We start from the raw sequence: 20,902 nt of genomic DNA, 5'->3' as shown, positions 1-20,902 counted from the left end.
AGTTTGTTCTTTAAAGCTCATTCAGGTATCATATATGTTTCTGAAAGCTGATTTTAAAAATTATGTTTCAAAAAGCTCATTCCAGAACACATCTTTTATGTTCCAAAAAAGCGTGTTTTGGAAATTCAGTTCTGAAAATCTCGTTTTGGAAGATATCATATATATTCTGAAAAGTGTGTTACATAAAATGTGATCCAAAAATTCTGTTCTGAAAATTATGTTCCAGAAGATTTTTGGAACAAGTAATTCGAAAGTCACCACTACAAATGATATTGAAAATTATGGAGGTGCAGTTAAAATTGTGGAGTCGCAAGAAGAAAAATCCTTTCCACTCCTAGTACCAGATGTAGAGGATAAGGACCATGGCCCGTATCTTCGTTTTTCAATTTATTTGTTATTATGATCACTATTACTTTTACGTAGGGCTAATTAACCATTATTATCTATCTTTGTATTTTTTCAAATATTTCATTTTTTTTTCATTTTTTATAGTATACCATTTTTAGATAAATATTGTATTGTTCTTTCTATATTTTTCATTGTAGTTATAATTGTAATTTTCTTCTTTTAAAACGAAATATTTGAATAATTATTTATTTTATTTTACTATTATACATATATATAATTCCTAAAGCAGTATTGTATATCATCAACTAAATTATACATTTAATATCGCATACATTTTTCGTAAATAGGTGTATCACTAATAAAACAACAACACGATAAGCTACTTTGAGGATTTCCTCATTCATTTGTCATTACAAATACAAGAGTTTTCAATGTTCTGCTACTAGTATTATATACTTCTCTTTCTCTCAGTAATGTTAAATTAAAAACATTGCTAATGTATTAAGACCACTGTCAACGTTACTATTTACACAAAAACATAACCATGAACGAAGAAAATTGTCTCTGTTTCCATCACCTTATTGGAGACACCTTGAGAGACAAAAGGTTATCCAGATCTGTCTCATAGTTATTACTTACAGGTGGTCCAAATACATTCCAAAATCGAAGAGTTTCATCTGCTCCAGCTGACACCACTGTTAAACCATCTGGACTCTGCAAAACAAAGATTAAATTCTTATTGTTAGCTAATTGCATGTCATATTGTGGCTTAATGGCGCAACTCCTCATTCTGTTCTTCATTCTCAATCTCTGTTCCCTATGAAAATCTTATAAGCCTGAAAAATTCACACCGCAGAATTTGGATTATCTGCTAGATTTTTCTGTGTTATTTTTATGTTGTGTCTTCAAAATTAATTGATGGACATTTAATTTGATATTTTAAAATATACTAAAAAGAATTTTAACATACCAATGTCATGTCATTATGTTTTTAATGCTTAGCAGAAGATAACACTAAAAAATTCAACAAAGAATCTGGACTCAGTGATTATAGTTTTATATTATGACTTGCAGCATACCTGACATAGATCAAGTACTCTAGAAGTGTGACGTTCCAAGGCTCCCACTTTAGTCATAGATGGATATCTCCACAAACAAAGTTGGTTGTGATGTGCACTTGTGCTGAATCCATGACCACTTAATACCTCCTTGTGATGTCTATTCCATTCTAATCCGCAAACCTGCGTGAAATAATTGCATGCATGTATCATTCAGCTAGAAAAAGTTTGATGCATCAGTCCAAATAAGAGAAATGATGATTTATTCTTTTTGGCTAATGACAATGCTTGATACTTAACAACTAATGCAACATGATAACAAATAACTGTCTTGCCTGAGCTTTTGTATCTATGCTGCAAATGCAGGTTCCATGTTTCACATTCCATAACTTGATACACCTATCTTCAGTGCCACCTCCAGAGGCAAGCACACCTGAATCATAAGGACACCAGGCAAGTGCCTTGACTGCAGCACAATGATCCTTAAAACAGTGCAAGAAATTGGATGAACTCATTTTGGCCAACTCCCATACATAAATATGATTTTCATTTCCACCACTTGCCAACATGTTGCCCCTTGACCATTTAAGACCACAAACTTCTGCTCTGTGTGCTTTTACCCGGGACATCACATTTGTTCTTGCTCTAACTGCTTACAAGAGGGTCAAAAGTCTCTCATTTCATCACTATCTTGCTATACACTCAATAATCTGAAAAGGGTTATAAGGAATAACTGATTACCATCATGGTTTATTATGTACTTGTCATGGCTTCCTGAAGTTAAAATATGACCATTCCACGCAATGGTTGCTATCCTTTCACCATGACCTTCAAGGATCCTTATCTGAAAGTTAAAAGCTGAGTTATGTACACACAGTTGTATTGTATAACTAACTACTTGTTTATCTTAGAGAAGCATACTGGTTTGGAAGATTCTGCATCCCAGAGTTCAAGTTTTGAGCTCTTGAATCCTATTGCCAAGTATTTGGTATCCTCTGACCAGGAAACACTTGTAGGAAAATCGTTGCCAGAGGCATTAAACAACTTTGTTACATTACTATTGTCTGAATTCCAAAGGTACATGTTTGAGCCTAAAGCAACAGCAAGAATGTTGTTTTTCCCCCAATCCATGATGTTTGCGTAGTAATCATTTCTAATATTTGGTGCATCCAATATCCTTGATTCTCCCTGCAAGTGTAGTTATTTCCATTCATCCAATCAGAGTACAGCATAAGATCATGGCTTTGAATGTTGGATCATATAGAGGAAAATACACAAGTTAACTACCAGTTATAAAATTTTCTCCCTTTTCATTTTATGTATTAGTTTGCTATCAGCAGTTTTTGCTCTTATCATTACAAGTCTATTAAACTTAGTTACATTAGGATTTATTGGAAATATGATAATAATACCAATTGGGTCCCTCACAGACATTAAATCATCTCAAACAAAAGACAACAAGAAAACTAGAATCACAAGACATCAAATTAGCTTTCTTTTAACAACTTCTGTGATGTCTTTATCTACATTTATGATCTATGATCTAATATATCTATGACATATTAGATTGTTATGATTGCTCTGCTCTACTCCTATACATGAATGTTCTTACAGTGACACGAGTTTCATAGTTTTGCAAAATTGTTGTATTAATTTGATTGTGTTCAGTTGTTCTTTTCAATCGGATAAATAGGAAAACATCACATTCAACCCCATATTGGCTAAACTTCGTAATTTGTCAACAGCAACATAGGAATTGCTTTGGCCGACAATCACAAATGTAAAGCATTTGTGTTGATATGGTTTAGGGTTACTACTGAAGAACATTTAGAGCAAGGTCACACCAAAGGCAAATAAAGGTGTATTTTGCTTAGACAGATATAAATTCTATCACTCAACGACAAATAAATGTTCGAACAAATTAAACTGATCACTCTATCTAAAAATAGAATATAAAATGGAAACATTATTATTAACAAAAAAAAAAAAAACTAGAAAAACACACACTGATATGAACAAAACCTTAGGCAATCTTCTGGAACTGTGATGTTGATTACTCTTGTTCTGCAATGATGCTGCTTCTTCCTCTCGCATCTCATCGATATAACGAATGGATTTTCTGCTTGATTTTGGACTTCCCCTAAAAACCAACATCTTAAATGGCTTTCCTTCTGAATCCAAACTTAGTTTCTCATCCACTATCTGTCTGTACACATCCTATAGAGAAAAATACACACACACACACACAATATAAAGACTTCTCTAAGAAGATAACTTCAGCAATGGAAATAAAATATAAAAACGTTCAAAATCTGATGCACCGAATAATCCAGAGGCAAGAAAAAAAAAGTACTTTGTAGTGGTAAAACACAGCCAACCATGGAAAAAGTAAATACACATTCAAGAACTTCAACAAGAATGGCTTTCTTTGAGTTGTGAGAAAAAAGTTGACGACTTTAGAAACGAAGAAGAACTCTTCGAATCACAGTGAAGAAGGGTACAATCCCAACCATCAAAATTCAAAAAGCATGAAAAAAAAAAAAATAACAGTCACAGAAACAAACACCTAAAGTGTGTGAAAAGGAGGAATGATACATTGAACTTTTTGTTCTGAATTTTTTTGGTCCTGTTTGTGAGCAAACTCTGGGCTTGATCAAGATCCATCAAACTCCTGTTGGGAATGAAGCGATCACCCTAGAAAAAAAAAACAACAATAAATAAACAAATGAAAAAATTGCAAGATTGAAAGTGAGATTGAGTGATGATGAATAATTTACTGGAAAATCATAATGGGTAGGAGTGCTGAGAAGACTCTTGGGAGAGTACCAATCATGTTCAAGATTCCACATTTATTGTTTATTATTTATTATTATTATTATTATTGCTTCTGAGAAGAAAAAGACGATGGTGAGTGATAATGGAGGAAATGAAAATGGTGATTCCTCTTTCTTCACCCGCCAAATACAGTTGCCATTCAAATATTATGTTTCTAACTGTTATAACTTTCCACTCAAATAAATAACCAATGGGGTCGGGTCGGGTCATAGTGGCCTTTTGAGGTTAGCACCAACCCGTTTGTGCAGAGTAGGGTCGGGTCCTCATTCTGGAAGACTCTTCTTTTAAATGTTTATTCTGAAAACATTTTAATAAATTTTGTATAATTAGATATCTCATCTCTATCTTGAGGTTTGTACATCTTCCAAGTCCTAATTTTTTAATAACATATTTAATACAATTAATTGTTATTCATTGTTTATAAATATAATACATTTAATGAATTTATTTTCATGTATTAAATAATACATTTAATGCTTTTACTTTTTTAAATGTTACTTTCTCAATTTGTTTTCTTTCTAAAAATTTGTTCTATGTGTTTTACTTCACTTTTAATTAACTTATATAAATACTAATTTGATCCCATATGTATCTAGAGATGGCAAATAAACCCGTGTCCGTGGGTATCACCCGAACCCGTCCCCGTTTTGACGGGGAATCCCCGCTTTGACTGGGTATGGGTATGGGTATGGGTAATACCCGAAATTTTCAACTGGGGATGGGGATGGGGATGGGGATATATATATACCCGCCCAAATACCCGTCCCCGCTTAAATTACTAAACTATTTATAATTTATTAAATAATCTAAAAAATATATATAAATAAAAAATATATTTACACATAAAATATAATATAATATAATATAATATAATATAATATAGTATATATACATATAAATAAAATATACTTTTATATATATATATATATATATATATATATATATATATATATTTACACATATACATGTAATATAATATAATATAATATAATATAATATACATATAATATATATACATAATAATATAATATAATATATATAATATATACGTATAAAACAAATTAATCATTTAACTAGTGAGATCTTTTATAAACAAATTTATAACATTACAAATTTATAAAAATTTAAAAGAAATATATATATATATATATATATATATAAAAGCATAAAATATCTACGCATATACATATAATATATATACATAATAATATAATATATATTATTATATTTATATTATTATATAATATAATATAATATATACTTAAAATAAATATATATCTATAAAATATATATATATATATATATATATATATATATATATATATATATAAACATAAGATATCCACACATATAATATATATACATAGTAATAATAATATAATATATAATATAATATAATATATATAAATAATTATATATATATATATAAACATAAGATATCCACACATATAATATATATATACATAGTAATATAATATATAATATAATATAATATAATAATATATATATATATATATATATATATATATATATATATATATATATATATATATATATATATATATATATATATATATATAACATATTTCTCATTCTCTTTGTTTTTTGTTATATAACATATTGGCAATTGCTTCAGTTTTAGATCCAAGGTACAAGATGGACATGTTAGAATATTATTTTTATAAATTGTATGGTAATGATTTTGATCTGAAACTTAGTAGGATTCGTCAAATGTGCTATGATTTGGTTTTGGAATATCAATCAAAAAAGAATGAAACTTCTTCTTATAGAGCTACATCATTGGAGTTGGGAAAGGATGTTGATAATGATGCGAATGAATTTTTAGAGTTTATGACAAAAAAGAAAAAATCTAGAACTACAGTTATGAAAACAGAGTTGGATTATTACTTGGAAGAAGATAATTTGCCGGTTACACAAGAATTTGATATCCTATCATGGTGGAAAACAAATGGGTTAAAGTTTCCAACCCTTCAAGCAATTGCAAGGGATGTTTTAGCTATTCCAATAACAACTGTAGCTTCTGAATCTGCTTTTAGTACTGGTGGTCAGATATTAACTTCTCACCGTAGTCGACTTCATCATATTACTATAGAGGCTTTGATGTGTACAAGAAGTTGGATATGGAACTCAAACCATCTAGGTAAGTTACTCAAATTTATTAATATTTTTTGTTAGTATTTTTTGTGAATTCTCATCTAATATTCTACATTTGGTGTTTGTAGGTGTTAAAAAATTAAAAGGAAAAGATGTTCTCATGAGTGAAAATGAATCTGATGAAGAAGGTACATTATATTCTAGTAATTAAAATTTTCAATTTCAATTATTATATCATATCTAATTTTTCATTTTTTTTCTATGTGTAGGTGGAACGAATGCAAATGAAACCACTGATCATTTGTAAAATTAATAAATATTTTGGTTATTATAAAATTTTAGTAATGTGTAATTTTTTAGCTTTTATATAATTATTTGAATTTTATTTAGTTGTTATTTGATACTTTAATTTGAGATTTATACTATTATAATATTTTTCTTAATATTTGACATCATGAAAATCAAAAAGAGTATGTTATTTTAATATTGAATATTTTGATAGTATCATGATTCCGTTGGTGTGATTTTTAAATTTTTTTTATAAAAAATATTTAATTGATATATGGAACAACAAAAAAATGGGTATGGGTATGGGTATAAGAAAATACCCGTTACCCGGTGGGGATGGGGATGGGTCAAAAGTTGTATACCCGTTGGGTTTGGGGATGGGGATGGGGATGAATTTTTATTATGGGAATGGGGATGGGATCATGATACCCGTACCCGCCCCGCCCCGTTGCCATCCTTATATGTATTTAGGATGTCAAAAAAATCCGTACATGTGGTATTCGTGGATAAAACTTGCAACGGGTATGAAATGGGTACTCACTACCCGCGGATATGGGTATTTTTGATACCCGCATGTTAATGGGACGGGTACAAATATCATAGTATTTGTACCCGTGGATACTCTTACCCGCTAAACTTTAATTCACAAAAATACTCTCATATATATATATATATATATATATATATATATAAGTAAAAATATTCTGACTTAATTTTTTCTAAGTTGCACATCTTGTCTTCTGTCTTCATTCTTCTCGCTTTAAATATTGGTACGTTGTCTTTTTCCAAGTATACCCCTTGACATTCTTCTATTTTCTTTCTTTGAAATTTTGTCATATATATGAAGCCCTATATAGACAGTGAAGTTTATGGTAGATATGTTTGTTGTCAAAGGATGGAATATATAAGAATACTTAGCACGTAGCAGTTGAGGTTTATTATTTGTTTATTTTGTTTATTTTTCAGGAATCAATAAGGGAAAGTTAGTTTATTGATCAGAGCACTAATTAAAGAATTTTCATTGTCTTTAACATCATTTTATATTTATTTTTATAAAATGAGTTTATGACAATGATGTATTTTATTTTATTTTATTTTATTTGAATTTATGATTAAATATTTGTTTTTTAAATAAGTTTGTAAATACATACGGGTACCCGTGGATATGAAAAAATAGGCAGATACCTGTATAACGGATATCCAACAGATATGAGTACATGTATGGGACGGATATTTATCTAGCGGATAGGATACGAGGGAGCTACTACATGTATCCTACCCGCCTCGTTGACATCCCTATATATACCCAACATAGCATATGTATCCTATCTCAGCTAAGAAAATTTGGAAAGAGAGGAACTTAGTAACTTTACATGAAAAAGAATAATATTAACAATATAAAATAATATCTATAACAATATATAAAAATAATTTCATATTTTGTGTCCACACTTCAAAATGCCAATTTTACCCTCTAAAAATATAATTAATTAAATTTTTGAAAATTGATCGTTACTTTTACAAGTTTTTAAAAAAAGACCATCTATGTTTCTTTTCTTTTTCTCTATTTATCAACAGTATATCAGTTATTTTATTTTTAAAAATATAATATATTTATAGGAAACGAAATTGATTAATATAAGTATAGATTATTAACAAAGTTTATTAATGTAGCTTAAAAAATGTGATTTTTATATTCTTTTATACGTTAAAGATTAATTATTAAATAAAAACTATGATGCATTGATACTCCAAATTGTGTCATGTATTTGTGTCTGATAACTAAAATAATTAGTCATTATAGTAATCATTATATTTACCGATTTATAAACTAAATATTATTTGCAACTAAAATGATTCAAAAAATTATAATTAGTCTATAAATTGATAACTGAAATAGTTTCTAATATAAATTAGTTTCTAAATTAGTCATAAACATTAGCTACTAATTCACGTTATTAGGGAAATTAGCTAATCTTAGACATACTGAAGACAAGACTACAACACTAATGTTAAAAATTGAATGTCTTCATAATGCCCGGGAGATATCAGTTTCTTCTCTCCAAGTGTATGTTTTAAATGTAATAATAATAATAATAATAATAATAATAATAATAATAATAATAATAAAAAATAAGAAGCAATAAATGTATCTAATAAATATAACACTAACTAATAACAATCAATAAATAATATATTAAATAAATACATGCGGTCTCAATGTACCTGACATTTGAACGTTTCTTTACATTAATACAAGAATGTTCTATATTAAATGAGTATAGCTCTTAAGATGCTATAAAAGTTAGAATTGGGCTTCTAATTTTCTCATCTAGAAATCCAAAATGGCCACTACCTTAATTCCATTTCTTCTACTCATTGTTGTTTCAAATATAGTGATAGCAAATGCTACATTTGAATCGAATGAGACTAATAATGTGGTCATAGATTCTGCACAACAACGTCTTATTAGCAACATTAAAAACAAAAGATTTCACGTTCTTCCGAAAGGACCTGTTCCACCTTTTGGACCTTCACATGGTTGCACTCCACCTTGTCTACCTTCAAATGTTGTTAACAACATTAAAAGCAAAGGATTTCATGTTCTTCCGAAAGGACCTGTTCCACCTTCTGGACCTTCACATGGTTGCACTCCACCTTGTCTACCTTCAAATGTTGTTAACAACATTAAAAGCAAAGGATTTCATGTTCTTCCTAAAGGACCTCCTCATCATTCTGGACCTTCATCTCCATGCGCCCATCCACCTTGTGGAGGTACAGTTGCCCACAAAAATGTTGTTAGCGACATTAAAAGCCAACAGTTTCATGTTCTTCCCAAAGGACCCGTTCCACCTTCTGGACCTTCACCTCCATGCACCCATCCACCTTGTGGAAATAGAGTCAACTAATTCTATAATAGTGACATTGTTGCACCAAGTCAACATCCTCTTTAGATACAAATGTGTGACTTTGTTTTCATTCTCCAAAATCAACAAGGGAGGATCAAGATACCTATTTGTAATAAAACAATTTAATAATGTGGATATTAAATAACTTAATATTTCCATATTGAATCACACCCTTTAATCAGTAACTCCTTAGTTTTTCTTTTTCATCTTTTGTTCAATTGAATTAAATTAAGTTAAATTAAAATAAGTTAAATTAAATTAATATAATATGTATAGGGGCGGCTCAAGAATTTAAGAGGTCTGAAGTAAACTTAAACAATGAGGTTTTTTATTTAAAATTTATTTTTCAAAATTTTTTTGATGCAAAATTATTTATTAAATTGTCATAATTAATTTCATTTAACATTTCTTTTTCAATCGATAATATGGCTAATCCGTTTAATCTTTATTGGGACATTGTTATCTTAAATAAGTTTTTATTATCTTTAGCTTTGAGAAATTTCTTTTGGCTGAAACAACTGACAAGAGAAATTGTTAACATCATCCTCCTCACTACTTCTCTTTCTCTATTGTTGTTTTCACCTAAATCTATATTGTTATTATCTTGTTCATTCAAAGAGCAGTCACATCTATTTTCTAATTTTTTTTCTTCTCTATTTTTGTAAATTTATTCATACCTCCTTTATGATACAATTGATGTCTCAATTCCTTTTTTTTTTGGATTTCTAAATAGCCTGATTCAAATATTCTAGTTGACATATCTATATATTTTTATATGAAATAAAAAAGTACAATATATAAAATACTACTAAAGATAAGCATATAAAACGAATGAATTAAAACAATAAAACCTAATTTTGGTTGTCAAGGAAGTAAACTTGATGGTATACGTGTAGTATCTTGAAGTCTCAAACCACTTTTTCCTTCTCAAGTCTCAATCTTTTCACAAACCTGCAAAGTTTATTTTAAGATTAATCATTAATAAAAATAATTCAAAAAAAATTATTGTTCTTGTATAGTAAGTGGCAATATATATGAAAAAGAAAACTCTTGACACCCGTAAATTGAAAAGTACCAAAAAACAAAACAGGGCAGAAGAAACAAATTTATAATTCTAATACAAATCCAAAACAAAATAAAAATAAAAGCATCACAAATAGAAAGAAAAAACATATTAATCAGAAATGAGGATGAAAATATTGGTACACACGGACAATATGAGATTCAAAATGAGGAGATTCAAGTGATGTAATATGCTAAAACCCTAATAAAAGACTCTTAGAAGAGAAGTAAGTAAGGAGAGGCAAGAAAAGTCATAGAGAGATAAAAGAAAAAAAATAAAATACATATTGATTATAAGAGAATATAGATATATCTAATCATTCTCCTTTTCGTACACAAAATTATAATTTACTAAAAAAAATTTGGGTTAAATATGTTTTTTGTCCCTTAACTTTCAGTAAATTTTGGAATTAGTCCATTTTGAAAATTTGGACCAATTAGTCCTTCATCTTTCAAAATATGTGGATTTAGTCATTTTAATCAAATTTTGTTAATTTTATTTGACATTTCAAGCGCGTTTCATAATAGTATTTGACTTAAAATTAAAACAAAAATGTGTCAAACAATATAAACAACTCAAATACAATCCTGAAATGCGTACAGAACATCAAATAAACCTAACAAAATTTAATTAAAAGGACTAAATCCACGTATTTTGAAAGATGAATGACTAAATTGGTCTGAAGTTTTGAAACGGACTAATTTCTAAAATTCACTTAAAGTTAAGGGACCAAAAACATATTTAACCCAAATTTTTTTAACTCCTTAATTATCATTTTTAATACCAATAAAAATTATTAGACAATGATAATTTAATTAAATTTTATTTTCAAACATAAACTTATAATTAATTTAATAGAGCTATTTTAGCAGTAAAATATTTTTTTAGGACCTTTTTTTTCATAAACATAATTTTATAATTAATTTAATACAGGTATATTGGTGCTAAAAAAATTTTTGAGGCCTTTTTTCTTAAACATAATTTTATAATTAATTTAATACAAAAATATTAGTATTAAAAAATATTTTTTGAGGTCTTCTTTTGTTAGAGGCTTAAAGCGAGTCACTTACACTTGAGCCGACCCTGAATATGTAATATCCACGGTAATGACTTTTTAAATTAAAATAATTATCTTACCAATCTTACTTTCTATTTGAAATTTTTTAATTTAATTAATTTTTCTTTATTACTTTTTAATTCGAACCATTTTTTCAAACTAAAATAAATATTTATAACAAAAAATTGTAAGAATTATTTATTTTAATTTTTATAATTATAACAATAAATTTATTATTTTATAAGTCATATGTGCACTTATGGTAACATCTATAACAATATATAAAGGGGATTCTCCTTTTTGTGTCCACTTTTCAAAATACCGATTTTACCTTTTAAATATAATAATTTATTAAATTTTTAAAAATTGATCGTTATTTTTAAAATTTTTTTATAAAATCGGATGTCTATGCTTCTTTTCTTCTTCTTTATTTATCAATGGTTATTCTTTTATCTGTTCTGATATATTTCACTTTATTTTTATATGTTCTGATATATTTCTTCTTTATTTTTAACTTAATAACATTATAATATTATCACCTACTAATATAATATCACGCATATTTAAAAAGTACATACACACAGGCGCGATAGCGCCTGTGTTACGCTAGTGTATTTAATGCAAATATTCTCTTCATTATGAAGAGATAAGCCTTATATATTTCTTTTTTCATTTTCTTCTGGACTTCTCCCTTTTTCTTCGCTCCTTCACATTCCTATCACATAAAACTAGAGATGGCAAATAAACCCATCCCCGTGGGTATTGTCCGAACCCGTCCCCGTTTTGACGGAGAATCCCCGCATTGACTGGGTATGTGTATGGGTATGGGGAATCCCCGACTTTTTCAATTGGGTATGGGGATGAGTATGGGGATGTGCATATCCCCGCCATATTACCCGTCCCCGTTTAAATTAATATTCCTAATTAATTAAATAACCACATATTTATATATATATATATATATATTATTTTTTATTTATTCTAATTATTTGGTTTGTCATGAAACTCATTTGCATTTCAATTATATTTTTCATCTTATCATAATCTTTATGTAATTATGTTCAAAATATGTATGTTAATTAAAAACTTTTATGTTTCACATTTGAATATTTCTATTATTTTTTAATATTTTTATTTAATGTATATTTTTCTTTCACATGAAAATGTTTAATACTCTCAATTTAAGTATTTAATAGCACAAACATTCCGTTTACTAGGTAATATAAAAAAAAATCATTTATTTATTATTCTTATTATTAGTTTTTGTTTCATTTGAATAACTTTTTTATTTCACTAAAACATTTTTTGTGTTATTTCTCAACTACTGAATATATATGTTGATATTTAACAAGTTTTCTTAGATCTCTAAGATATTTTTCAACTTATCATACCCTTAATTATACATTTATTTTTCTTTGTGCGATTTCTTTTAATAGTCTCTCAAATTGTTTGTAAACATTTGTTAATTTTTTAATATTTTTATTTCTTGTTTATTATCATTATGTAAAATACTATTTCGATATATTTTATTTAATTATTTTTTATTTTTTAACTCATTATCAATCATACTGTAATTTTTTCACTATAATTATATAAATAACTTTTATTTACTACAATATAAAAATTTAATGTAATTGTCATTAATATTTTTTTTATCACCATCCAACCTAATTGAAGTTCAAAAGATACAACATCTATGTTAAAATTTTATTATTATGATTATTATTTGTTCTTTGTTTCATTTTGATTAAGTAATGTATTATAAATTTTATTAGTGTATAAAAAAGAGATTCATTAGAATTTAAAAGATTGAAGTAAACAAACATTTAAAATATATTTTAATTTGAATATTTGTTTCCTTTTATATTTTTTTAAAAATATTTTTAAATTTTATCAACTAGGTTTCATTAATGTTTGCAAATTTAATAAATGTGTTGGTTCTCATGAAATTTTATTTGGTATTATAATCTAAAATGTAAATAATTATAATTTATTTTAAACTTTTATTATGATTATTATTTGTTCTTTGTATCATTTTGATCAAATGATGTATTATAACTTTTAGTAGTGTATAAAAAAAAGATTCATTAGAATTTAAAAGATTGAAGTAAACAAACATCTAAAATATATTTTAATTTGCATATTTGTTTTTCGTTTATATTTTTAAAAAAATATTTTTAAATATTATCAACTAGGTTTCATTAATGTTTGTAAATTTAATAAATGTGTTGGTTCTCATGAAACTTTATTTGGTATTATAATTTAAAATTTAAACAATTATATATTATTTTAAACTTTTATTATGATTATTATTTGTTCTTTGTATCATTTTGATCAAATGATGTATTATAACTTTTATTAGTGTATAAAAAAGAGATTCATTAGAATTTAAAAGATTGAAGTAAACAAACATTTAAAATATATTTTAATTTGAATATTTGTTTTTCGTTTATATTTTTTTAAAAATATTTTTAAATATTATCAACTAGGTTTCATTAATGTTTGTAAATTTAATAAATGTGTTGGTTCTCATGAAATTTTATTTGATATTATAATCTAAAATGTAAACAATTATAATTTATTTTAAACTTTTATTATGATTATTATTTGTTCTTTGTATCATTTTGATCAAATGATGTATTATAACTTTTATTAGTGTATAAAAAATATATTTATTATAATTTAAAAGATTGAAGTAAACAAACATTTAAAATATCAATTATGTTCTTTGTATCATTTTGATCAAATGATGTATTATAACTTTTATTAGTGTATAAAAAAAGATTTATTAGAATTTAAAAGATTGAAGTAAACAAACATTTAAAATATATTTTAATTTGAATATTTGTTTTTCTTTTATATTTTTAAAAAAATATTTTTAAATTTTATCAATTATGTTTCATTAATATTTGCAAATTTAATAATTGTTTTAGTTCTCATGAAATTTTATTTGGTATTATTATATAAAATGTAAACAATTATAATTTATTTTAAAGTATTTGATATCGAAGAAACAATCACCATTTTAATATTGAATATTTGATAATATTATGTTTCCTTTATCATAAAATTTTTATTATTTTATAAAAATTAATTAAAATTGATATTGAAGTAGTAAGAAAATGGGTATGAGTATGAGTACCAGATTATACCCGTTACCCCCGGTGGGGATGGGGATGGGTCAAAAGTTTAATACCCGTTGGGTTTGGGTATGGGGATGGGGATGGAGATGAATTTATTTTACAGGGATGGGTATGGGATAGCGAAACCCGTGCTCGCCCCGCCCCGTTGCCATCCCTACATGAAACTAGGGATGACAACGGGTCGGGTTGGGCACGGATAGTGCCTACCCACAACCCGACCCGCAAAAAAAAAATCCGCCCGTTACCCGCCCGTTTACACGCTGGGTATCCGCTTAAAAAATATCCGCGGATATTTTTAAAATCCGCGGGTACCCGTGGATACCCGATACCTGCAAATATTTAAAAATTTTATATTTTATAAATTTTTTAATATAAATTATAAAAATAAAATATAAAATTAAATTAAATTACATTAAATTTTAATTATAATTAAATTTGACATAATAAAATATATTGATAATTTTAATTTTAATTAAATTTAACTTAATAAAATATAAATTAAATTTTAATTTTAATTTTTTTGCAGGTAACGGGTACCCGCGGGTATTAACTATCCGTCGCGGATTTTATCGGCGCATATCCGCAGGCACGAGTATTTTTGCCATCCCTACATGAAAGCTATTTATAAACCAAAATTTTGTAAAGTAATAATTGCATTAAATGTAATACGTGTGCATTATGTGATCTTATCTCATCTTTCCATCATCATCCATCTCATTTATCTATTTACAAGTCATGCATGTGCCAAGTAATGAATGCATGCATTAAATGTAATGTTATGATGTGTTAAGATAAGATTTCTTTCATTAATGAAGAGTTATATTTTTTTCTCTATCTTTTCTTTCTTTCCCTTTTTTTATATAATTTATTTTCATTATTACTAAGTTATAATATTTTATTAAAGCTACTTGATTTATTATTATTATTAATGTTCAAACTACATTTAGATAAAATATGAAACATTAAAAATAGAAGATTTTTCTAAATCTCATTTTTAAAGATGAGGATAAAATAAATAATATAGTTATTTAAAAGTAGGGATGTTACATCACTCAGGGAAAATTGGTGCTTAATGTGGGGTCGATATCGAGATTTTAAGATGAACCACCAGTCTCGTAAGCCCTTCATTGGGGATGAACAATCATTCTTAGACTTTTATTGTGGGGCTTATGTTCCTACCATGCTCAATAGTCTCACGTTGCTTAGGAGTTGACGTCAAAGGTAGTTTAAATACTCCTTCCTTCTTTCACCCACTAAGATGCCAATGTTATGATCCCAAGTCTGGCAACATTGTTAGGATAAATCATTGTGATCTCAAGGTATTGTCCGCTTTGGAGCATGGACCTCCGTACAATTCCTTCTTTAAAGGTGCCTTAAAGGGTGAAAGGAGTAAGAAGTATTTAAATTGCCTTGGTTCTTAATTCCTAAGCGATGCGAGACTATTGGATGTTGTAGGATAGTTTATAATCTGGATTGAGAATTTTATAAAATGAAAATAGCTCATACAATTTTAAATATATATGATATGTTTAATTACTCGGATGATACCCACTTTAGTAGAGGTGTGTCAATCTGGTACCCGCTTTTAAAAAAAGTGTCAACTGCATCCCAACTTTTGAAAAAGTGCTTCAATTAGGTCCTTTTCGGACGAAGTTGACTAACGCCGTTAACGACGTTCCACGTGTTAGTCTGTGGTTTTTTTTATTCTTTTTAATTTTATTTTAATTATTTTTAATTTTTTTAATTTTTTGAGAAAAAAAAATTGTTAACAATATTAAAAGCAAATATCTTCATGTTCTTCCCAAATGACCTCCTCATCATTCTGGACCTTCATCTCCATGCGCCCATCCACCTTGTGGAAGTACAGTTGCTCACAAAAATGTTGTTAGCGACATTAAAAGCCAACAGTTTCATGTTCTTCCCAAAGGACTTGTTCCACCTTCTAGTCCTTCACCTCCATGCACCCATCCACCTTGTGGAAATAGAGTCAACTAATTGACTGTAACAATCACATTGTTGCACCAACTCAAGATCCTCTTTAGATACAAATGTGTGACATTATTTTCATTCTACAAAATTAATAATGAAGGATCAAGATACCTATTTGTAATAAAACCATTTAATAATGTTAATATTAAACAATTTAATATTTTCATACTGAATAACACCCTTTTAATCAATATTTTCTTAGTTTTTCTTTTCCATCTTTTGTTCCATTGAATTGATTTAATATAATATGTAGTATTCAAGGACAGTTCAAGTGTAAGATCTGCGAAATTTAATTAATTAAATAAATAGTTAATTAATGAATGCGGGTAGGTGGTGTAATTATGACAATAAGTTTTGATGGTATGACATGGAAAAGTGTTAGTTTAAGTGGTTGAAAGTACTTTGATTGTGTGAGAGGACTTGGGTTTGAGTCTTATGTATGCCAATTGTGTGTTATTTAATTATTATTGTTTTAATAATATGATGGAGCATATTTCGTATGATACCATGCTTGAATTGTGTGAGTTAGCAAGAAACATGAGTTGGCTTGATGGTTTAGCATTAAATTGGCTTTGGCATGGTCATGGGTTCAAATCTTGGTGGTGAAAATTTAATTCTCCTTTTGCTAAAAATTGGTATGGCATGAATAGGAAAAGGTGGAGAGAACCCTAGGGCAGCTAGGAAGGCTGAAAAACAAATACTAAAGGCCTTAAATAACAATAAAACTTACCATTTTCATTTTAGGGATTAAACCCCTTTAAGGCACCTTTAAAAGTAGGGATGCTACATCACTCAGGGAACATTGGTGCTCAATGTGGGGTCGATATCGAGATTTTAAGATGAACCACCAGTCTCGTAAGCCTTTCATTGGGGATGAACAATCATTCCCTCTTTTGTGTCCACACTTCAAAATGCAAATTTTACCATTTAAAATATAATTATTTATTAAATTTTTGAATATTGATCGTTACTTTTATAAGTGTTTAAAAAAAGACCATCTATGTTTCTTCTCTTTGTCTTTATTTATCAACAGTTATTCTCTCATTTTTTCTGATATGTTTTATTTTTTTTTAAATATAATTTTATTTTATATATTAACTTAATAACATTACATTATCATCATCTAATAGTATAACATCAAACATGTTTAAAGAATACGTAAACACATACAAACATGATGCTAGCAATTAATAAATTTATTTTCAATGAAATTAATTCATGTATTAAGGAACACCTTTAGTGCTTTTACTTTTTTAAAATACTATTTTCTCAAATTTTTATGCGTAATATTATTTTAAAATATTTATTCTATGTGCATTATTTAACTTTCAATTAACTTATATAAATACCAGACTAATCACATATGTATCATATTATATATATATATATATATATATATATATATATATATATATATATATATATAATAGGGACAAAAACAGTGACCAAATTTCGATCAAGGACCATATCTAAATTTAGGTCAAACTTCAAGGACAAAAAACATATTTTTTCTTTTTTCTTTTGTAAAATAGTTAGATGTTTAACACTATTTCTTTTCTGGTGATATTTCTGTTATTTTAAACTTTCTTACGTTTAATTGTATTTAATTTTTAATAACATTAAAATATAGTTATTTTATTTTTTTATTATTTTTTAATTTTTATTGGTGAACATTAAATAATAAATAATTTTAGAAAACACATATAAATAATTGTTAGTCTTTATATATATATATATATATATATATATATATTTATATTTGTTCACCTTTTTTTATTATTGTGTATTTTTATAATTATAAAATGAAATATAAATAATTTTTATAATTTCATTGTAAATAAGTTCTATATATACTGTATGTAATTTTATAATTAAAAAATAGTCAAGTTTTAAAAAAAATGTCAAATTGAAAAAAAAACGGTTAAATATAAAGAAATGGTTCCTTAAAAAATAAATCTAATAAAAAATTATTTTAATTTTAAGAAAAAATATTAGAAAACAAAAGTGGATATAAAAAAGAAAATTTTCATATATATATATATATATATATATATATCGAAATATATAAAAGTAAAAGATATTTGAAATTTAAGTATTGATATTAATAAATTTTAAATGTATAAAATATTTAATAAAAGTATATGAATTATACTTAATGAATACTTTATATTTAAAAATATAACGTACTTTCACTAAAGTATATCAGTTATTGTATTTTTAAAAATATAATATATTTATAGGAAACGAAATTGATTAATATAAGTATATATTATTAATAAAGTTTATTAATTTAGCTTAAAAAATGTGATTTTTATACTCTTTTATACGTTAAAGATTAATTATTAAATAAAAGTAACGATGCACTGATACTCCAAATTGTGTAACGTATCCGTATCTGATAACTAAAATAATTAGTCATTATAGTAATCATTATATTTACCGGTTTATAAACTAAACATTATTTACAACTAAAATGATTCAAAAAATTATAATTAGTCTATAAATTGATAACTAAAATAGTTTCTAATATAAATTAGTTTCTAAATTAGTCATAAACATTAGCTACTAATTCACGTTATTAGGGAAATTAGCTAATCTTAGACATACTGAAGACAAGACTACAACACTAATGTTAAAAATTGAATGTCTTCATAATGCCCGCGAGATATCAGTTTCTTTTCTCCAAGTGTATGTTTTAGATGTAATAATAATAATAATAATAATAATAATAATAATAATAATAATAATAATAATAATAATAAATAAGAAGCAATAAATACATCTAATAAATATAACACTAACTAATAATAATCAATAAATAATATATTAAATAAATACATGGGTCTCAATGTACCTAACATTTGAACGTTTCTTTACATTAATACAAGAATGTTCTATATTAAATGAGTATAGTTCTTAATATGCTATAAAAGTTAGAATTGGGCTTCTAATTTTCTCATCCAGAAATCCAAAATGGCCACTACCTTAATTCCATTTCTTCTACTCATTGTTGTTTCAAATATAGTGATAGCAAATGCTACATTTGATTCGAATGAGGCTAATAATGTGGTCATAGATTCTGTACAACAACGTCTTATTAGCAACATTAAAAACAAAAGATTTCACGTTCTTCCGAAAGGACCTGTTCCACCTTCTGGACCTTCACATGGTTGCACTCCACCTTGTCTACCTTCAAATGTTGTTAATAACATTAAAAGCAAAGGATTTCATGTTCTCCCGAAAGGACCTGTTCCACCTTCTGGACCTTCACATGGTTGCACTCCACCTTGTCTACCTTCAAATGTTGTTAACAACATTAAAAGCAAAGGATTTCATGTTCTTCCTAAAGGACCTCCTCATCATTCTGGACCTTCATCTCCATGCGCCCATCCACCTTGTGGAGGTACAGTTGCCCACAAAAATGTTGTTAGCGACATTAAAAGCCAACAGTTTCATGTTCTTCCCAAAGGACCCGTTCCACCTTCTGGACCTTCACCTCCATGCACCCATCCACCTTGTGGAAATAGAGTCAACTAATTCTATAATAGTGACATTGTTGCACCAAGTCAACATCCTCTTTAGATACAAATGTGTGACTTTGTTTTCATTCTCCAAAATCAATAAGGGAGGATCAAGATACCTATTTGTAATAAAACAATTTAATAATGTGGATATTAAATAACTTAATATTTCCATATTGAATCACACCCTTTAATCAGTAACTCCTTAGTTTTTCTTTTTCATCTTTTGTTCAATTGAATTAAATTAAATTAAATTAAATTAAATTAAAATAAGTTAAATTAAATTAATATAATATGTATAGGGGCGGCTCAAGAATTTAAGAGGTCTGAAGTAAACTTAAACAATGAGGTTTTTTATTTAAAATTTATTTTTCAAAATTTTTTTGATGCAAAATTATTTATTAAATTGTCATAATTAATTTCATTTAACATTTCTTTTTCAATCGATAATATGGCTAATCCGTTTAATCTTTATTGGGACATTGTTATCTTAAATAAATTTTTATTATCTTTAGCTTTGAGAAATTTCTTTTGGCTGAAACAACTGACAAGAGAAATTGTTAACATCATCCTCCT

The 20,902-nt window shown here is 26.9% G+C and overlaps 1 protein-coding gene across 1 annotated transcript; it reads right to left on the bottom strand.

Moving 5' to 3' along the window:
• Positions 1-707: 707 nt before the first annotated feature.
• On the bottom strand, positions 708-4,255 carry LOC114190235 (cell division cycle 20.2, cofactor of APC complex-like). The gene is made up of 8 exons (XM_028079037.1): positions 4,184-4,255; positions 4,002-4,100; positions 3,429-3,623; positions 2,328-2,594; positions 2,148-2,250; positions 1,742-2,055; positions 1,428-1,589; positions 708-1,062 (listed from the first exon to the last, which is right to left on the bottom strand). The coding sequence occupies exons 1-8, from the start codon at positions 4,253-4,255 to the stop codon at positions 922-924; spliced, it is 1,353 nt and encodes a 450-aa protein (XP_027934838.1). The 3' UTR covers positions 708-921.
• Between the last annotated feature and the right edge of the window lie 16,647 nt (positions 4,256-20,902).

The sequence above is a fragment of the Vigna unguiculata genome, chromosome 7 (assembly GCF_004118075.2).
Source record: "Vigna unguiculata cultivar IT97K-499-35 chromosome 7, ASM411807v1, whole genome shotgun sequence".
Classification (NCBI taxonomy): Eukaryota; Viridiplantae; Streptophyta; class Magnoliopsida; order Fabales; family Fabaceae; genus Vigna; species Vigna unguiculata.
The sequence above is the reverse complement of the archived record's forward strand: the minus strand, read 5'-3'. Positions and strand labels throughout refer to the sequence as shown.